This window comes from Candida parapsilosis, contig 006139 (assembly GCF_000182765.1).
Source record: "Candida parapsilosis strain CDC317 annotated contig 006139".
NCBI lineage: Eukaryota > Fungi > Ascomycota > Pichiomycetes > Serinales > Debaryomycetaceae > Lodderomyces > Lodderomyces parapsilosis.
In genome coordinates, this window is record NW_023503282.1 from 172,077 (window position 1) to 189,773 (window position 17,697).

General features: G+C 39.7%; 7 protein-coding genes across 7 annotated transcripts; 4 read left to right on the top strand and 3 right to left on the bottom strand. All coding sequences in view use genetic code 12, as the record gives it.

The window, feature by feature from the left end:
• Positions 1-551: 551 nt before the first annotated feature.
• On the top strand, positions 552-5,606 carry ZDS1 (Zds1p; the record flags this gene model as incomplete). The annotated part of the gene is made up of 1 exon (XM_036810478.1): positions 552-5,606. One exon carries the CDS (start codon positions 552-554, stop codon positions 5,604-5,606), a length of 5,055 nt encoding a protein of 1,684 aa, XP_036667011.1.
• An 856-nt stretch (positions 5,607-6,462) lies between these two features.
• SCS7 (fatty acid alpha-hydroxylase) lies at positions 6,463-7,611 on the top strand (the record flags this gene model as incomplete). The annotated part of the gene is made up of 1 exon (XM_036810480.1): positions 6,463-7,611. The coding sequence occupies one exon, from the start codon at positions 6,463-6,465 to the stop codon at positions 7,609-7,611; it is 1,149 nt and encodes a 382-aa protein (XP_036667012.1).
• A 249-nt stretch (positions 7,612-7,860) lies between these two features.
• CPAR2_500740 (uncharacterized protein) lies at positions 7,861-9,147 on the bottom strand (the record flags this gene model as incomplete). Its single annotated transcript, XM_036810481.1, has 1 exon — positions 7,861-9,147. The coding sequence occupies one exon, from the start codon at positions 9,145-9,147 to the stop codon at positions 7,861-7,863; it is 1,287 nt and encodes a 428-aa protein (XP_036667013.1).
• Positions 9,148-9,279: 132 nt separating this feature from the next.
• CPAR2_500750 (uncharacterized protein) lies at positions 9,280-10,068 on the bottom strand (the record flags this gene model as incomplete). Its single annotated transcript, XM_036810482.1, has 1 exon — positions 9,280-10,068. The coding sequence occupies one exon, from the start codon at positions 10,066-10,068 to the stop codon at positions 9,280-9,282; it is 789 nt and encodes a 262-aa protein (XP_036667014.1).
• Positions 10,069-10,196: 128 nt separating this feature from the next.
• Positions 10,197-11,882, bottom strand: CPAR2_500760 (uncharacterized protein; the record flags this gene model as incomplete). The annotated part of the gene is made up of 1 exon (XM_036810483.1): positions 10,197-11,882. The coding sequence occupies one exon, from the start codon at positions 11,880-11,882 to the stop codon at positions 10,197-10,199; it is 1,686 nt and encodes a 561-aa protein (XP_036667015.1).
• A 1,133-nt stretch (positions 11,883-13,015) lies between these two features.
• CPAR2_500770 (uncharacterized protein) lies at positions 13,016-13,990 on the top strand (the record flags this gene model as incomplete). Its single annotated transcript, XM_036810484.1, has 1 exon — positions 13,016-13,990. The coding sequence occupies one exon, from the start codon at positions 13,016-13,018 to the stop codon at positions 13,988-13,990; it is 975 nt and encodes a 324-aa protein (XP_036667016.1).
• A 2,684-nt stretch (positions 13,991-16,674) lies between these two features.
• On the top strand, positions 16,675-17,640 carry CPAR2_500780 (uncharacterized protein; the record flags this gene model as incomplete). The annotated part of the gene is made up of 1 exon (XM_036810485.1): positions 16,675-17,640. The coding sequence occupies one exon, from the start codon at positions 16,675-16,677 to the stop codon at positions 17,638-17,640; it is 966 nt and encodes a 321-aa protein (XP_036667017.1).
• Positions 17,641-17,697: the final 57 nt, after the last annotated feature.

The window sequence follows — 17,697 nt, forward strand, 5'->3', positions numbered from 1 at the left end:
CCAACTGCAGAGGTTATAAATTGGAGTCTTCAAAATGTAGAGGCTGTAATGAATTTATGAAATATATATCCACAATTAACGAGACATGCCCTTAGTATACTCCCCGGTATTCGATTACAAGCCGGGTTTACTATCTTGCTTGCTGATACCGTCGTCGAGTGTCCTCAGTTTGATCACACAGACACGTCCCCAACGTTACAAATTTTTTTTCTTTTTTTTTTTTTTTTTTTTTTCTCTGTCGTCTCTCCTTTCCAACCAAAACAGAACAAACAACACAGAAATTTAAAGTTGATTTGTCAAGGAACCACCAAACACCAAACAATTGCCAACTACACTTTACGGTTCCTTATAACCAAGGTAGTGCTACATTTTACACAGAATCACTTTTAAACACACCCTATTCACTCATTTAATATCATACAACTGAACTACACTGAATCACCCCATTCATAAGCTGCACACACACACACACACACACAGTAAAGCTTCCACTAAACTTGTACATACTATCCCAAATTTGGACCTTTTCCTTACGCATGACTTAATTGATAATGTATCTGCCCAACTCGTCATTTCAAAATGATCCAAATTATGAATCTGCAGTACAGGATATCGAGCAGGAGAAGAAGATGGTGGCTGCTTTGAAACGATTGTCAATTGGAAATCTAATGCAGTACGATCCTGATCTTCCACCAGGTTCAATGGTTGATATAGATCCATTTGCTGCGTCAAGCCATTTGCAAGCAGGAAGTGGAGAGTTTTATGATGAAGATTTAGTCCCACAGCATACAAGACATGCTCATACACATAATTCCTCTTCCAATTTATCAACGTCGAGCTCGACGCCGAGATCGCCATCGAAATCACCATCCAAATCACCATCATCATCCACATCTCCACAGAGAGAAGACGCCTACGAAAAAACAACTTCTCCAATCAAGAGTGCCAGCGCAAGTCCAATTCGTAATCAAAAGTCTCCCTCATCACATTTACATGCACCTTCGTCATTCAATGGCAAATCTCCTAGTCCAAGAAAACGATACAGTTTGTCCATGGATAATGATAGTATCTTGACTACGGATGACGAGTTTTTTGATGCTGCTGAAGATCAGATTTATGATGCATCAAATACAATATGGGTCCCAGCAGAAATGCACCCTCAAGTTAACCCAGATTCCTTCAAAACATTAATCAAACATCAAGTGGAAGAGATTATGGATCGTAATCTTAAACGAAGATCAACTATATCGAGGCGATCAACCCTATCTCGTCAATCATCCATCACTGATCATGAGGAAGAACCTACAACTGTGGTCAGAGTTCCCAAATTTGTATCACAAGAACCTCCACAGCCAAGTCAAGAACCACAACAGCTGTCACTTTCAAAAACACCCTCAACTCGGTCATCCAAGTCTGCATCGCCACCAAAGGATCCGTCCAAGCGTGAGTCATGGTATAACAAGCAAAAAAGGTTTTCAAATCCTTCCTTGAAAGAGCTAACCACCGAGTTGCAACAATTGTCAAAGATGGCGGGAATGGATAAAAGTGATGCTGTAACAATTGCCAGAACTTTGTCGTGGAACTCACTAGGATACACTGATGTTGAGAAATTGGCATTTGATGAATTAAATCACTCACCACCACACGGAGATGCTAATGTGACGTCGAGTACTTTGCATTTGCAGCAAAGATTGCAACAACAATTCAATCAGTCATTGGAAGGTGATGCAGTTGACGAAGAGGAGGATCAAGAAGAACTTTATTCCGGCACTTTACCCATCCAAGGTTTACCTCATGATTTTGCATTAAAAAGGAGTAGGAGAACTGATTATAGGAAAAAGGATGCTGAGCATTCGGCTCTGCCAGACCAACTGCCATTGAGTAAAAAGCAAGGCCAGCACCAAGGGGACCTGCCTATTCCAAGGGGGTACAAAACGAGAGATTCACGGTTGTTATTTAGTTATAAGAAGATGAACGATGAACAACCGCCACAACAGATATCAAGCAGACAAGTATCACCGTCATCTCAGCAACGTGATGCAATCTTGAGTAACTCATTATCCAGGGAAGAGTACCCTGGTAGTCCATATACTCCTAGAAGTCTAAGCAAAGAGAAAACACCATACAGATCGAGTGGACATCCGAGGTCACATCAACAAGATCCTTATCATTCTAACAGGCAAGGACAAGGGCAGCAAGAACAACGGACAGCATACAAGCAAAGGCGTGGTAATACTCAACCAGATGATTTCTCATTCGATCAGCAGCAGTACCCACAACAGTATCCACAACAATACCCACAGCAACACCCACAACAGCAACGGCAGCGCAATGACAAATATTTACCGACCTTACCACAGAATAGACAGCAATACCCAATGTACCCTCAAGATAGTCATCGCAGTCAATCAACATACCAGCAAGATAGTCGATACGCAGAACCACGCACCTCTGAAGCTCGCAATTCTCAGCAAAGGAGTGACCACCATCGTTTGCGTGCCCAACCTCACATTAAACCCGTTGGATCTCATCATCAATTCAGACCAGAGAAGAAGCTCACGTCGGCGTCAAATACCAATATCAATGATTTTATGATCGATACCCCCACAAAACGCTCAAGAAACCATCATCGCAGTCACAAGAGAGATGAAGTTGCACGTTATGCATCACAAAGACCACAACCCGATGTACCGATGTTGTTTCCAAGTTCGAAAGATCCAGAATTTGTTAGGGGACAACAACAGAAGCAACAGCAACAGCAACAGCAGCAGCAACAACAACAACAACAACAACAGCCACGTCATAGATCGCGCCAAGTTGCACGACCAACGGCTTCTGTCCCCGCGAGGTCGAAACAATTACATCAGAACTTAGATTTACTTAGGTCGGAAATCAATGAATTTAAAGAGAGTTTGAACAAGGGGCATAGTAGGGAGAAACAGTTACCGGGAGAGCTAACACCGCAACAACAGTCACGTCGTCCACAGCAACATCACCAGCGGGATTTGCCCCGGCAACCACAAGATCATCCTAAACAACAACCGAAAAATATATCCGAATCCGATCTCAGTTTCGATGTTAGTTACCAAGACTTGTCAACCGACGATCCATTGGGAATTGAAAAGGAAGCTTTACTTGAATTGGGAAGGAGGAAGGAGGATCACGTTACTTATGGCGATGACATTATTGAGTGGGATGGGACAAGCGAGGGTGAGTTACAACCACGTGAGCAATCCACACCTGAGCATGAACGTCCGCTCAAGGAATCTACCCCTGAGCATGAACAGCCTTTCAAACAATCTACCCCTGAACATGAACCACCACTCAAGCAATCGACACCCGAGCATGAGTTACCACTTAAGCAATCCACTCCTGAACACGAACTTGTTAATGCCAATGATGACTTGTTTGCCAACATACCTGAAGTTGACGATGATTTTTCTGATTTGGAAGACGAGCGTATTCTTGATTCTCCAGCGATGGCTTCAGGAGAAGAGTATTACAATGGATTCTCCAATGAGGAAACAGCTTACAATGATGGGTTTGACTTATCATCGGGTCAATTTTCCACCACTGATCAACCTGATGAGGAGAGACTACATGAACCGTTTTTAAAAAATTACTTTCAAAGTGACTCGGATTCCTCATCTCGCGTCAAAACTACTTCCAAGCCAACCAAAGTCAACACCAAACTTTTCAATAAATCCAATGTTCAGATTATTGATTCTGACAATTATGAAGAGAAAATGGGTCTCAAAAAGAATAAAAGTAGATCCGACGATTCCAATGCTAAGAATTTGAAAAAGAAAAAGAGTTTTGGCATATTGTCTAGTGGTAATTTGACTCCGCCAACTTCGAGTGAACATGATTTCGACGATGATAAGAAGTTGAAAAAGAAAAAGAGTTGGAATTGGTTAAGGGAAAGGTCATCGAGTTTATCATCGATTGATTCAGCTCATCATCAGCAGCAGCAACTGGCCCTTGGTGCAACTGCTGACCCCAAAGTACCTGGACCAGTTAGATCATTTTCTAATCCTGAGCACCAAAGAACAAACACCGATGAAAGGGAGAATTCAAATGCGCCTAGAAAAGCATCACTAGAGCATGAAGATGTTTCTTCACTTCATTCAGATAAGGAAAATGTGTTGTCTAAATTGTTCAAGAAGAAATCAAAGGCCAATTTGTCTAGCACAAGTGTTAACTCTGTACATTCACACGATAGTAAGAATTCAGGTGTTACCATCAATTATCACGACCACATTGATGACTCCAATGAGCAACGAAGCTTGAAGAAGAAAACAAGTGGGTTATTTAAGAAACGATCAAAGACTAAATTGGTCGAGCATAATAAGAACTCAAGGGCACGTTCATCGTCATTGTCGAGACAAGATCCACTGGTGACTTCATCGTTGAGAAAAAACAGTGTTGAAGTAATACTGCCTCAATCGAGCACCAAAGGTGATGCCGTTGCTGCAGAGGAGGAGACAGAAGTTCCACTTTTACATGAATTGGATCCGCAACGGTTCAAGTTGGATAAGGACTTAGAGGAATCAGGAGATGCGCTTGCATCATTCACCGACGGGGACGATGTCCCAGTTAGAGTCAATATGGGGCAAGAGCCAATGGATGTCGATGATGATCACAAGTTAACCAATCTTGATGTCAACAACCTAGACTCGAGTGACAATGCATCTGAAGTCGGACTAAAGAGTAAGAAGCTGACAGTTAAGAAACATAAACGTTACCGTCATAGAAAGAAGGAAAAAGAGTTAGACTCAATCAAGACTGGAGGTGACGCGAATGAAGTAACTGCTGTCAAGGATCAAAGTCAAACCCCACCACAAGGAAATGAGCCACTCAAAACTATTGATCAAGACACAAAGGAAAATGGTACTACTGCCACTGCAAATGACGAGGCTCTAACCAAAGAACAACAACAATTGCAAAAAATTGACATTCAAGAGAAACTAAAAAAGTCAATCAAACGTACTTCAAAAGCCAATCAACCTATCGAATTTACTGACTCAGCATTTGGATTCCCATTACCACCACCATCACAATCCACCATAGTTATGCTCGATTATCGATTCCCTGTTCATGTTGAACGTGCAATTTATCGATTATCGCACTTGAAATTGGCCAATCCGAAAAAGTCCTTAAGAGAACAAGTATTGTTGTCGAATTTCATGTATGCTTATTTGAACTTGGTTGATCATACTTTGCATATGGAGCAACTGATGGGTGGCGGTGCAGAAGATGAAGTAGAACAGGAAGAACAGGAAAGAGGAGGAGGAGCGAGAGGCGCTGGTGAAAATGGAGAAAACGATGATGGTGATGACGAAGAAGGGGACGAGACAATGGTTGATCTTGAAGGAGAAGATGCGGATGCAGAGGAGGATGCGGATGAAGAGGAAGTGAATGTTCTTGATGATTTTGGTACTGATGGTGGAGTGGATGATGATTTTGGTGAAGATATAGTTGACGGTGATGTTGTCGTTGGATTTTCTACCAGGACGCACCGTAGTAGTGGTGATGATGATGATGATGATGACGAGGTAGAGGAAGAATTGTTGCCGAATGAAGAAAGGATTCGGATAACTGTATAGACGCAAACACTTTTCAGGATGTTTAAGTAGACGATTAATGACACATTTCGGTTTGAAGCAATTGCAAAAGTGGTACACTTTAAAGCATTTGGTTACGAAGAAAGGAGATGAAGGTGCTGGGAATTCGTGTAACACCAACGTCGACTTCTCACGCCCAATGACAGTAAATGGGATAGATCAATGCCGTATCACATTTAAATAAGGATCATTCAACTAAATACTAGTCAATGGGTAAGTTCGGGTAGTCTCCGTTTGGATACCCCTATTTTCTATCGAAATGTCTCCATTTACAAATTCGCGACACGACATGTTTCAAAGTTTCTTTTTTTTCCTCCATTGTTCTTAGTAGTCTTCGGCAAAAGAACGGATATTGGAATTCCTTTGCACGCAGCAATTGGTTCATACTCTGTCCAATTATTTCTTCCAACTTGATTGTAATACCTACTATCAATACTGACTGGAGCGCTCTTTATCAATCGAAGCTGCTATTAAAAGGAGTTTGTCTCAACTGTTATTTGCATATTTTTTTTGTATTGCATTTAACGTAGGCTTTTTTGGCAACAATTACACGACACTCATACGCGAAAAAGAAAAGTTTGATAGAAATCTTAGATGCAGCTGATGCATTAAAAAATCACCTTACCAAACATTGAAAGATCCGTACCACTCCATTGTTGATACTTTCTATCCATCATCACAAACTTATATATATATATATATATATACGTCCCCCTTTATACCCAATATCTATACCAGACAAACTACCACACAACCTATACAAACAACACTATTTTCACTTTTAGTCACTCACTTTTTTCACAACACAGCCTTATAGAAAAAATCTCCCTTTTCCACCATGAGTAACAGGAGCTTACCATTGGTTGCTGCATCAGAAGTAGCCAAACACAATACTGAGAAAGATTGTTGGGTTACCTTGTACCAACGTAAGATATACAATGTCACCTCATTTCTCGATCAACATCCTGCTGGTGGCGATATCATTTTGCCATATGCTGGTAAAGACGTTACTGAAATCATGGCTGATATAACCAGCCATTCGCACTCTGAATCAGCTTATGAGATGTTGGATGATGATATGTTGATTGGGTACATGGCCACGGAGATTGAAGAACGTGAATTGATCAACAACAAGAACAATACTCCAGTTGAAATGAAGTTGGTTACCACGACAGACTCTGATGGGAATGAATTCGACATGTACACTTTCCATGATCATTTACCTGCAATGGAGAAATTATCTATTCAAACCGATTTCAGTGAGGATGCAAAGAAGCATAAGTTTTTGGATTTGAATAAACCATTGTTGATGCAATTGTTACGCAGTAATTTCACTAAGGAATTTTATCTTGATCAAGTTCATAGACCAAGACACTATGGTAAAGGATCAGCACCATTATTTGGCAACTTTTTGGAACCAATTTCATTGACTCCATGGTGGGTGGTTCCATTAGTTTGGTTGCCACCAAATATGTACATCTTTTACGTTGGATTTGTTAATCAATCACCCATTATTGCATTGAGTTTCTGGGTTATGGGATTATTTGTTTGGACCTTGGTTGAATACTTTTTACATCGTTTTGTTTTCCATGTTGATTACTTGTTGCCCGATCATCCATATTTCTTAACTTTACATTTCCTTTTACATGGTGTTCATCATTACTTACCAATGGATGGTTATAGATTAGTTTTGCCACCGGCATTGTTTGTTGTCCTTGCTTACCCTTTTTATAGGTTGGTGTTTGCTATTTTCCCATTCTACATGGCTTGTTCTGGTTTTGCTGGTGGTACTTTAGGTTATATAATGTATGATGTTACTCATTACGTGTTGCATCATACTAAATTACCCAAGTTTTTACAAGATTTGAAAACTTATCATTTGGAACATCATTACAAGAATTATGAAATGGGATTTGGTGTCACTAGTAGATTTTGGGATGTGATTTTTGAAACCGAAATTCATGATACTTTTGAAAAGAGGGCATAGAGGAATTGAGTTTGAGGATGTAAAGAAGGATTTGCTCTCTGTGTTTTGGATGTGCATGAGACACCCTTGATAATGATTTATGTTGATTTATGTTGATTTATTTGGTTTTTTTTTTTTGCTTTTTTATATTTGGTCTTGGAGATAGATAAAAGGGAAAGAGATTCTGTTTTGTATTTAAAGCCTGCCGAAGCTAGACAGAGATAAATAAGTAGCTACTTAATAATTGTTTTTTTTTTATGGAAGTGATGATTAAAATTTGATTGTGTATGACTCTTGTAGTTCCTTTTGTTGTTGTAGTAGTCGATGATGTCTTTGTTCAAAATCGGACTCGGGTTGATTCCTTTCTTCGTGTGAGCTGCTCAGCAACAGTTCCTCGTCACTATGTTCTACTTCATCATTTTTCCTTTTACGCTTATTCCCTTCCTCACCAATCATATTGAGCATATTTTGCTTCAATCTTGATTGAAAATTGACTTTATTATTAAAATCACGCATATAATTCTTTGCTAATGCCTCATAAACCTTCTGTCCAGGACCAACATACTCATCTCGTAACGAATACAAATATTTCTCAACGTTAAACCCGCCATCATCAGTAACAATTCCGTCACGGATTGCTTCTTCTTTTGCCTCATCATTATCAAATTCGTAAACATTATGTACATTCTCAAAAATTTCTTCACAATTATGCAAGAGTTTCTGATACAATTGTGGGTTCAATTGACCTCTTTGTCGATCATTAATTATACCAGCTAGTAGTACATTTTGCCAAGTTAATGGATAGTCATTTATATGGAATGTATCAAAAATGGTATCCAACATAGAATTAAAGCGATTGGCCAACTCGCTAACAAGAAGCATGTACTTGGGAAATGCATCAGAGGTCATTGTCATCGATGAATCTATTTTACCTTGTTGTCTCATTTGTTGGATCTTGGTTCGAATTTTCAGTTCAAGTAATGAGTTTATTGAGTTCATGAGGGAAACTTTAGCCTGTGGGACGCGTTCTGTGTAGGTCACTTCAACAATTTTATTGCTTGAATCAAGTAGCTGTTCCTCGTTGCGTTCAACTTCATCATCGCCATCTTCACTATGTAAACTATCATTATTGGTATCACTAGAACCAGCGTCGTCAATTTCTGAAGAGGTTTCTTCACTCTGAGAAGTTGAGCTACTCTCCTTTCCCTGTTGCGCCGGTTCTGCATTGTCTCCTCTATTTCGATTCTTCCTCTTCTTCTTCCTCTGCCGCTTTATTCCCTGCATCTGCCAAGTTCTATCCCTCTCATACAAAACATGACCCTCATCAATGTCCCATTCATACCTCTCTTCATTCCCATTGATCAAATCATCTTCGTATTTTTGACTTGGTACTGGCACTTTATCAAACTTCTTGGGCCAACTAGACCATCGAGTCAATGGGAAATTGGGATTGATTCGATGTAGCAAAAACGATGAGTATAAATGTAGCGATAAATCATTTATGAATTCAGATTCTAGTGATTGAAGCACCCGTGAACGTTCTTTTTCATTTGACATAAATGTGGGCGGGTGGTGGTGCAATAAAGGAATTTAGATTCCAGTGATTAGAAAGATAGTTGAGATGATCATCAAAGATCAAAAAAATAATCCACAACATTCATAATTACTTACATTATGTTTTGCTCCAACCTACGAACATGAATATCCACCATCAACAACCACTGACGCACCTGTGATGTACCTAGCATCATCACTTAATAAGAAACATATAGCATTAGCAACATCATCACCATCACCAATCTTTTGCATGGGAATTCCATTTACAATATGATCATATTGATCCGATCCCAAAACCGTTTCCAACATTGGAGTCTTGATAAATCCAGGACACACTTCATTGACTCTGATACCTAATGAAGCACACCCCAATGCCATTGATTTGGTTAGTGTATGAATGCCACTCTTGGAATAATTCAAATCAACGAGATTAGGATCAGTCACTTTATGTCCAAATACTGATCCCACATTGACAATGTTGCCCAGCTTTTTAAACTCTTTCCAATAATTGATACACAACTTGTTGAAAGCAAATGTTCCACCAAGATTCACATTCACCACCTCATTGAACTCATCTAATGTTGGCTCATCACTAGCCCCCTCCCCATTGCGGCGTATCATGGCCGCATTGGCAACGACATAATCAATCCCCTTGTACTCATCCAAAGCAAAATCTACAAGATTGACATTATCTTGCCAGGAGTGAATATTGGTCCTGAGAAATCGCAAGTTGTGATGCACATTTGAATCTGGAGCTGATTCATTGATCTTGCTGACCACAAAATCAATCTCTTGCTCGTGAGCTAAATCCCCAACAACTACTTTAGCACCTTGGCGTAAAAGCTTAATGGTGGTTGATAGTCCAATACCTGATAATCCGCCAGTCACCACAACTACTTTGTTCAAAAAATTGTAAGACATTGCGGTTATGCTCTACTGTATCAGTAGTCTTTGATTTTGATGAAGATTAATATCCAATAAATACTCTATCCCTATACATATGTACGATTATGCAGGGGGAATTACCCCCGTGCAGTTGCTCTATTCTCTCAGCTGCTGCTACTTGCCATTATTGATTCACCAACTTCTGTCTCCCCTTCGTACTTGTTTTCCTCATCTTCCATTCGTATTCGTTTCCTCCTCTTTTTCTCATCAGAAGCAACAGTAAAGTTTTTCAAAATAAACTCGTCAGCCACATCACCATCCAAACGATCAAGATCCTCTCTAGGTATAAATAACGGCCATACCCATTTAGCACAAAATGCAAGGAAAAGCAACACTCCTGGAAACCCAACAGCAGCAATTGTTAAAGTGATTACAAACTCACCAACCCCGCCAATAACTTCCAATATGGTGTACACATAAAACCATTTCTTATTTGGCAATGCGTGTATATCTTTCCATACTTGAGGGCACGCAGGATCTGTTTCAATATACTCTTTATCTAAGAAAAAGTATCGAATTCGATTCGTAACTATATTGCCGTGCAATCCCGTGACCGCCATGATGAAAAACAATCCTGATAGAACAGCTTGTGGGACCAATCCGAGTAAGACAAGAAACGGCCGTGACATCATCACAAACGTCATCGCTCCTTGTAAAGTGTTTGTTAGTCGCTGCTCAACAACCGACAATTTCTTTCCATACTTGTCATAAACCACTAAAGAATCTGTATGAAGTGGAGCTTGAGGAATGAGACCATTCGGTGGAGGAATACCAATAAGACCAGCAACTCCTGTCGTTATCCCCAACAACAAGAAATCCCAATGAAACCCAGCTGGTTTCGTCAATGGGTATTCTTTTGACTGACACATCAATGAGCTCACATTATGATCAAAGTAGAATAGAAATGTCAATAATATGGCAAAAGGTATAGCAAGGAATACATCACCTACTTCAATGTTCTCCCCTGGCCAAAAATGTATAAACCATCCATGAGGTCGACGATCGCCTGACTCCGTTGGTTGAAATGATTTGGTGACTGGCAATCGTGCAAACGTTGTGCCGTCCAACTTACCACCAAAGTGTATAAATCCAGTAAAGAAAATCACAGACGCAACAACACCATAATCAGCAAACACTTTTCTCATCCAGGGTTTAAAGTAATGCAAGTAACTCCCAAGAATGGATGATCCGACACCACAAATCAACATGCACAATGCAATCATGACGGAAGCGTATCCGCTAGCTAAATCAACCTCATCAAATTGGTTGGACAAAATTTGTATTCCCTTTTGAATATAAACCATGTTTATGAAGAACCCAAAAATATCACACGAGTACAAACTAATGATTCTCATAAACGAAATGTAGTTACCAACGGCAATCAAGATGTGAAACACCATCGACCAGAGGTATACCCAGCACATGAAAGGGAAATACGGCGTTCCTCTAGGCGTCATCAACTCATACACTGTGTAACTAAAGATTGATATTGGCCCCGTCACACCAACAATACACAATGGCTGCCCTGAAAATAGTCCAAATACCACTCCTGCTATAGCACTGGACATTAAAACTTCATTTACTCCATAAGCATTATCAGTTTTGTCAAACATATCTTGGGCAAAGGCAATAGCTGGGAGCAAGTTTGAGAAAAAGATGGACAAAGTGGACGGAACGACTCTATAATTCCACGCGTCTTTGAAATCAGATTTGTAATACGGTAGTCGGGTTTTGAGATCACTGTAGATACCGTAACCGATATAGTTGACATGTCTAAACGTTAAGGGCATGGTTTGCTAAGGGACTTGTAAACGGAGGAGTTTTGCTTCGAACGTAGATAATAGATGCTCCTTTAGTATTGTCTCTTGGTTTGTGCTATATATAGTAAATCTAGGGATTTGTCATCTATTGGTTGTTTAAGCTGTGCATTTAAGAGGAGAAAAGGGAATTAATGATGATTTGAAAATAAAAATTAGGTCCAGAACGTGCGGCTTTCAAGAATATCTTTGTTGAGTGTCGCAATGATGCCAATGTCGCAACGTATTTAGCAATATCAAAAATTGTTGAGGCTGTGGGTTATCACATGATTTTCTTGAGTGTATTAAACGGAAAAAGCATTATTGACTGAGTGTGTTTACTGTATGAGGCGACACGTGGGACCAAAGCGAAAGTAATCATTGCAAATCTGTAAGGCATCTAAAAATTGATTGAATCAATTTAATGGGATAATAGCCATGTGGGTAATTTTAAACGCCGACAACTACCAATTGATATGCCGAGAAAATAGCAAAAAGGCAGTCATTTTTGTGAACTTTTTTGTACTTGAGTCTGGGGAATGAAGAGCTGGCTTATCTTCAATGATAATGGTTTAGCTGATTCATTTTGTGGCTACATTGTAGCCACGCTGTTTGCATGACTCTGTTTCTTTAGGTTAAGAAAATTGCAAACGATTATCCTTCGGGGATACACTGAAACCCTAGAAGCCAAGAGCTACAAAGCGGTCACTGAGGTATCTCTCTTCATTATGCCGTACATTGCCGTTTGAAAACCAACAAGTTCGCTTTTGTGATCCTTTTTCTCATATATTCATTTGAATTCCACGTGCTGCTCCTCAATCACCGGGATTTTGTCGATTCCACTTTCAGCGCCTGCATGACGTTGACTTACAAATGGGTCGTCTTGTAATTTTCGAGGACGGCCCCACCGCTAACATTGGTAGAGTAAAAGGTCACTTTGATCTCGCCCACTTGAAAGAACTTGATTGTTCGTTTTGTACTCACGAAACGATCTGCGTCATATTAAATCACATTTGTAAACTGGAAACCTTGTATAAATGTTGGCTGTAGGAATCACTTAATACTCCTCATCAAGGTAGCTACTTCAGTAAGTCACAAGCTGGACAATTTTTAGCTGGTACAGGAAAATGTCTGAATCCACAGATACGTTGCCATTTTATCAACCACCGCCTAGTTACACAATTGATGAGAGTACTCAAAAGACACCTCAGGTTCAGGAGAAGTCTCTGCAATCGGGACTTAGACCAAAACCCAAACGCGGGTCAGCAAACGCAACACCATTGTATCGACAAGAGTTTTGTTCAAAACGTGCTGTTTACACTGCAGGTATACACATTATTGGTGATCTTGGTGTGGGAAAATCAAGTATGATGTTGACCTATAAGAACATGGAAACAATGACTAACGATTGCGAAAAGAGAAAAAATGAATGCTATATGAAGTTGAAAGGGCCCTTGCCCAATGATATGCCATTTCTTTTGAGGGTACTGCATTCTATTGGGGATGCAGAACAAGAACAAGCTCTGAGATATTTGCTTCCTATTCCTGATGACATAGTCTTTCTTTGTTTTGCTATGGACAATCCGGTCAGCCTATTCAACGTCCGAGATAAATGGTTTCCCAGAATGAGGCATATCATGTATTCAAAAAAAGTACCAGTAATTTTGGTTGGTACGAAATCTGACAAGATTGACACATCCAATTACATGCAACACACAGGTAGAAAAGCACGAAAAGTGGGACGGGAGATTGGAGCAATTGCATTCATGGAGTGCTCACCAAAGCAAATCTCTAGTGTTCAAGCTGTATTCGATGTTGCCCTTCGGTACCTACACAGTAAATGGAGCAATGGATTGGCCAAAGTTTTTGAAAAAAGCCTTTTACCATATGATTTTGAAGATGAGGTGTTGAAACAGGATGTGTTACCAAAAAAGGTCGCGAAATCATTTCAATTGCCATTGAAAGATAAAGATTTGAAAGGGATGGAGATTCTGGGCACAAAGTCTCAAGAGCTAGCTGTGAAAAAGAACTTCGACGAATTGTCTTACAGCATAGAAAAGAAGAAGAAGAAGAAGGATAGTAGCAATTGTGTTGTTGCCTAGTTGAAGTGGAGTAACTGTTTCAGTTGCAAAATGTCTAGGAGAGTACACGAATAATCAAACTATCAAGAACAGGAAACCTGCTGCTATTTTTTGTTGAACCGGTTTCAAACCCAAAGACCGATGAAGCGTAAAACACATTTTCACGTTATGAGCTTGTTGGAGTTAAATTCACGACTGTTAATATACATTTCGCTCATCCAACACTAATACCACAACGAAAAATGTTTAGTCGTGAACACATCGAAATTGTTGAGTTGATTAATCATCGCCAAGCCAATGATTGCTAATCAAAGTGCTAATCGTAAAATTACTTTGAACCTGCTTATATCGTAGTTGCAGGCAAGATTGCGCACATAAAATAAACAGCAATTGCGCCAGCATTATTTCATTCATCGAGACAAGATCAAGTAGCAAAAGAAGACCTACCTTTCGGCAAAGAGCCCCATATGTAATAACGTTAGGCTTAAAAAGCACACTTAACGAATGAACATACATGTATGCATTTTTGCCTCGAATTATTTGCTTTGTCAAATTGTGTAATTTTTTTTTTGCATCCTTTCACAGTCAAATTCGTTGGAAACTTTTGGGATGGTTGCAACTTTTTTCACATCAGATAATACTTCGTGGAATGCAACTGATCGAAACAGAAAAACTATGATTACACTATCCCCCACCCTCGAGGGTTACAATCATTGACTTACCGCCACCTGCTCTTGATGTTATTTGCAGCCATATCAACCAACATCAAGCAATTGCACTTTCTCAAACACACTCCCATTTCAGCTACGCAGTTAAATAGAAGCTATACGCCCACATACACGTACATATTCACCTTAATGCACCGATGAGCTCCAATTTTTCAGAATCTAGCCACTTGATTTAGTTAACGAAGTTGCACAACAACGAATTAATGGACAGTGAAAGTAAAAAGTTATCTACTTTGAATTATCGTAGACCCTATTCTATACACAAAATTGCCTGTTGGTCGAGGATTCCCAAAAACATCAACAATAATAAAACCAAAAAATTCACCATTGGGCTTTTGAAGAATTTCGGAAAGTATGTAGCAGAAATGGACCTACATTATCCGATTAAAATCTTGGAAAGTTATTACCCTATCCAGTCATACGAAATATTGCGCTTTGACATTAAAATAAAAAGGCATAAACATTGGTCACTGGGATGGTCATTCAATTCGTTGCATAATCCGCTTCATGTGGAGCATGCAGATGGTGTACCATTGCAACATTTAAAGACGACACCAAATGATTTTGTCCTGAGGGTTATATCGATGCAATTCAAGAACTGCTCCCGCCTTGAGCTTCTTGATGAGGTTACAAATCTAATAGTTCTCTGGGTGTTTTTTGCATGTAGCTCTGAGAGGAATATGTAAACAAAGTGGGTCTACTAGGTGTACCTTGGAGATGTACTGCCAAGTTTTGCAAGCTTCATCTCTGATTCACTACCATGTGTTCATACTTTGACATGAACCAATACTTTCAAACAAACTATATTGAGGAATTGACGGTAAAATCTAAACATGCTTGTCTTTGGTTCCCCAGACTTGCTGCAGACTTTTCCATGTTTGATGTCGTTTAAGCTTGGCCTCAACTTCAATGTGTCTCTGTCGCTTTACGAAAAGCTAACAGACCTGCAAATACTTTAACTACATATCATCAGTATAATCAAATGAAGCTACACTACTTAAAGCAACCATCACTTGCCAATTCGCAAGAAACTTTCCTCGTGCAAGTGTCAATTGGTGGGAAAACGAGTTAGTGAAAATATTGCCCAATTACTTAAATGAATATGAGAAGCATGGGCTTTATATTTTTCTGAAATTCTTATTTGTGAATAGAACAATGCCATACTGTCGTGTCGGGCTCCATTGGATTCCAAAAAAGAAAAAGTTGGACACCATCATTGAAGAGTTCAGCCAAAAGATAAACACTTGCGAGGAGTCAAATTTATTTTAATGATCAATTTGAAAGGGTGTTCTCAGATGCTCAGTTGATGGGGTTGGCTGTGATAAAATATTTTGATTAATGTGGAGGAAATAAGAGTATCATCAACTCAATTATTAAAGCAATGCGACGAAAAGGCAGAACCAACGTGCAGGTATATACGCCAAGTGCAGGAATAGGCGGCCGATCATGAAGACAGGCCATTTGCTTCACGTCGCATCAGTTCTTAGTAATCCATTTCATAACTATCGTCACTGTAATGTCTCACTTGACTCTACTTAAAAATTTGGTATTTAATCATCAACGTCGTTGGCAGCAGCAATTTGTGCTACGCAGCTTGGCTCTTTGCAACAAGAAACTTCTTTCAGTCCTTCCTCTACCAGATCTTGAGTGTTTGTGATGAGTAACTAGGAGGGAATGGTCGTCTCTGATTGCGCTAACAAATAATGATTGTGCGAGACTCGCGATCTGCCGAATTGTTATCTCAGATTCTTTTTTGTGTTCGAAGATAGGATCTGCAAATCTAGTAGCACAATAGCATAGCCAATTCTGCGCCCATTGATCGTGACTACCTTTTATCAACGGGTTTTACACACAAGTTTTTGCTCGATGCGATCTCTTTTCTAACAAGAATATCAATACCCAGGCGCTCTTCAAACAATCAAAGTCTCACCTGAACTAAATCACAACACACACTAACATCATCTAATCCCTCCCCCAATGACTTCTACGAAAGATATATGTCCACTGTTTCCCCAACCTCCTGAATATACCTCTGCCGATACTCAAGGAGAACAACGAGAGCAAGGCCAAAATGAATCAAAGCGTTTGAAAATTTTTGAATACGACGAACCAGTTACACCAGTTTATTATCAAAGAAAGGATGAAGCACGATCCTTTTACACCGCTAGGATATTTGTTGCAGGAGATGTCGGTGTCGGTAAATCCACATTGATGCAGGCTTACATGGATTATAATGAGTCAGGAAAACAACGTAGTCGTCGTGTTAATGCTTGTTATATGAGGATGAAAGGACCTTATACTATGCCCTTTTTATTGAAATTGCTGCATGCAAGTATCAGGGGAAATATTAAGGAGCTTTGTCAACAACAAACACTTTCTGTTGCTGAGGATTGGATCCTATTATGTTTTGCCAAAGACAATCTTGAAAGTTTGCTCAATATAAAAAATATATGGTACCCCATGTTAAAACTGCTGGTGTACTCAAGAAAAGTTCCCATCATTCTCGTTGGTACAAAATGGGACAAAGTCAGCCACATACCGGAAGGTCTCGTATTGCAAGTTGCTAAAGAAATCGACGCTATAGCACTTATTCAAAGCTCATCGTGGGAAAATCGACATGTTCGTACCGTATTTGACGTTCCTCTTCAATACTTACACGAAGAATGGACAAGTGGATTGAATAAGATTTATGAAAAGAGTTTAGAACCAGAATCATTTGAGAAAAGAGTGTTGAAAGGGGAGGGGCTGGAAATTGAGTTCGGCAGGGAATGTCAAGTTTTCCCCAAAAGTCAAGACCAAACAAAAGTGGATCGGCTAAATTCCAAGCTTCTGGAACGTGAAAAAGGGTTCGGTAAACAGCACCTAACGGTAAATGCAAATGGAGAAAAACCACCGATCAATGCTCAAAAGAGGAAGAATAAAGACACTTGTGTCGTAGTGTAGGTACACTAGGATTCATTATCTAGAAAAAGGTGCTGTTGCTCTACTAACATTCAGACC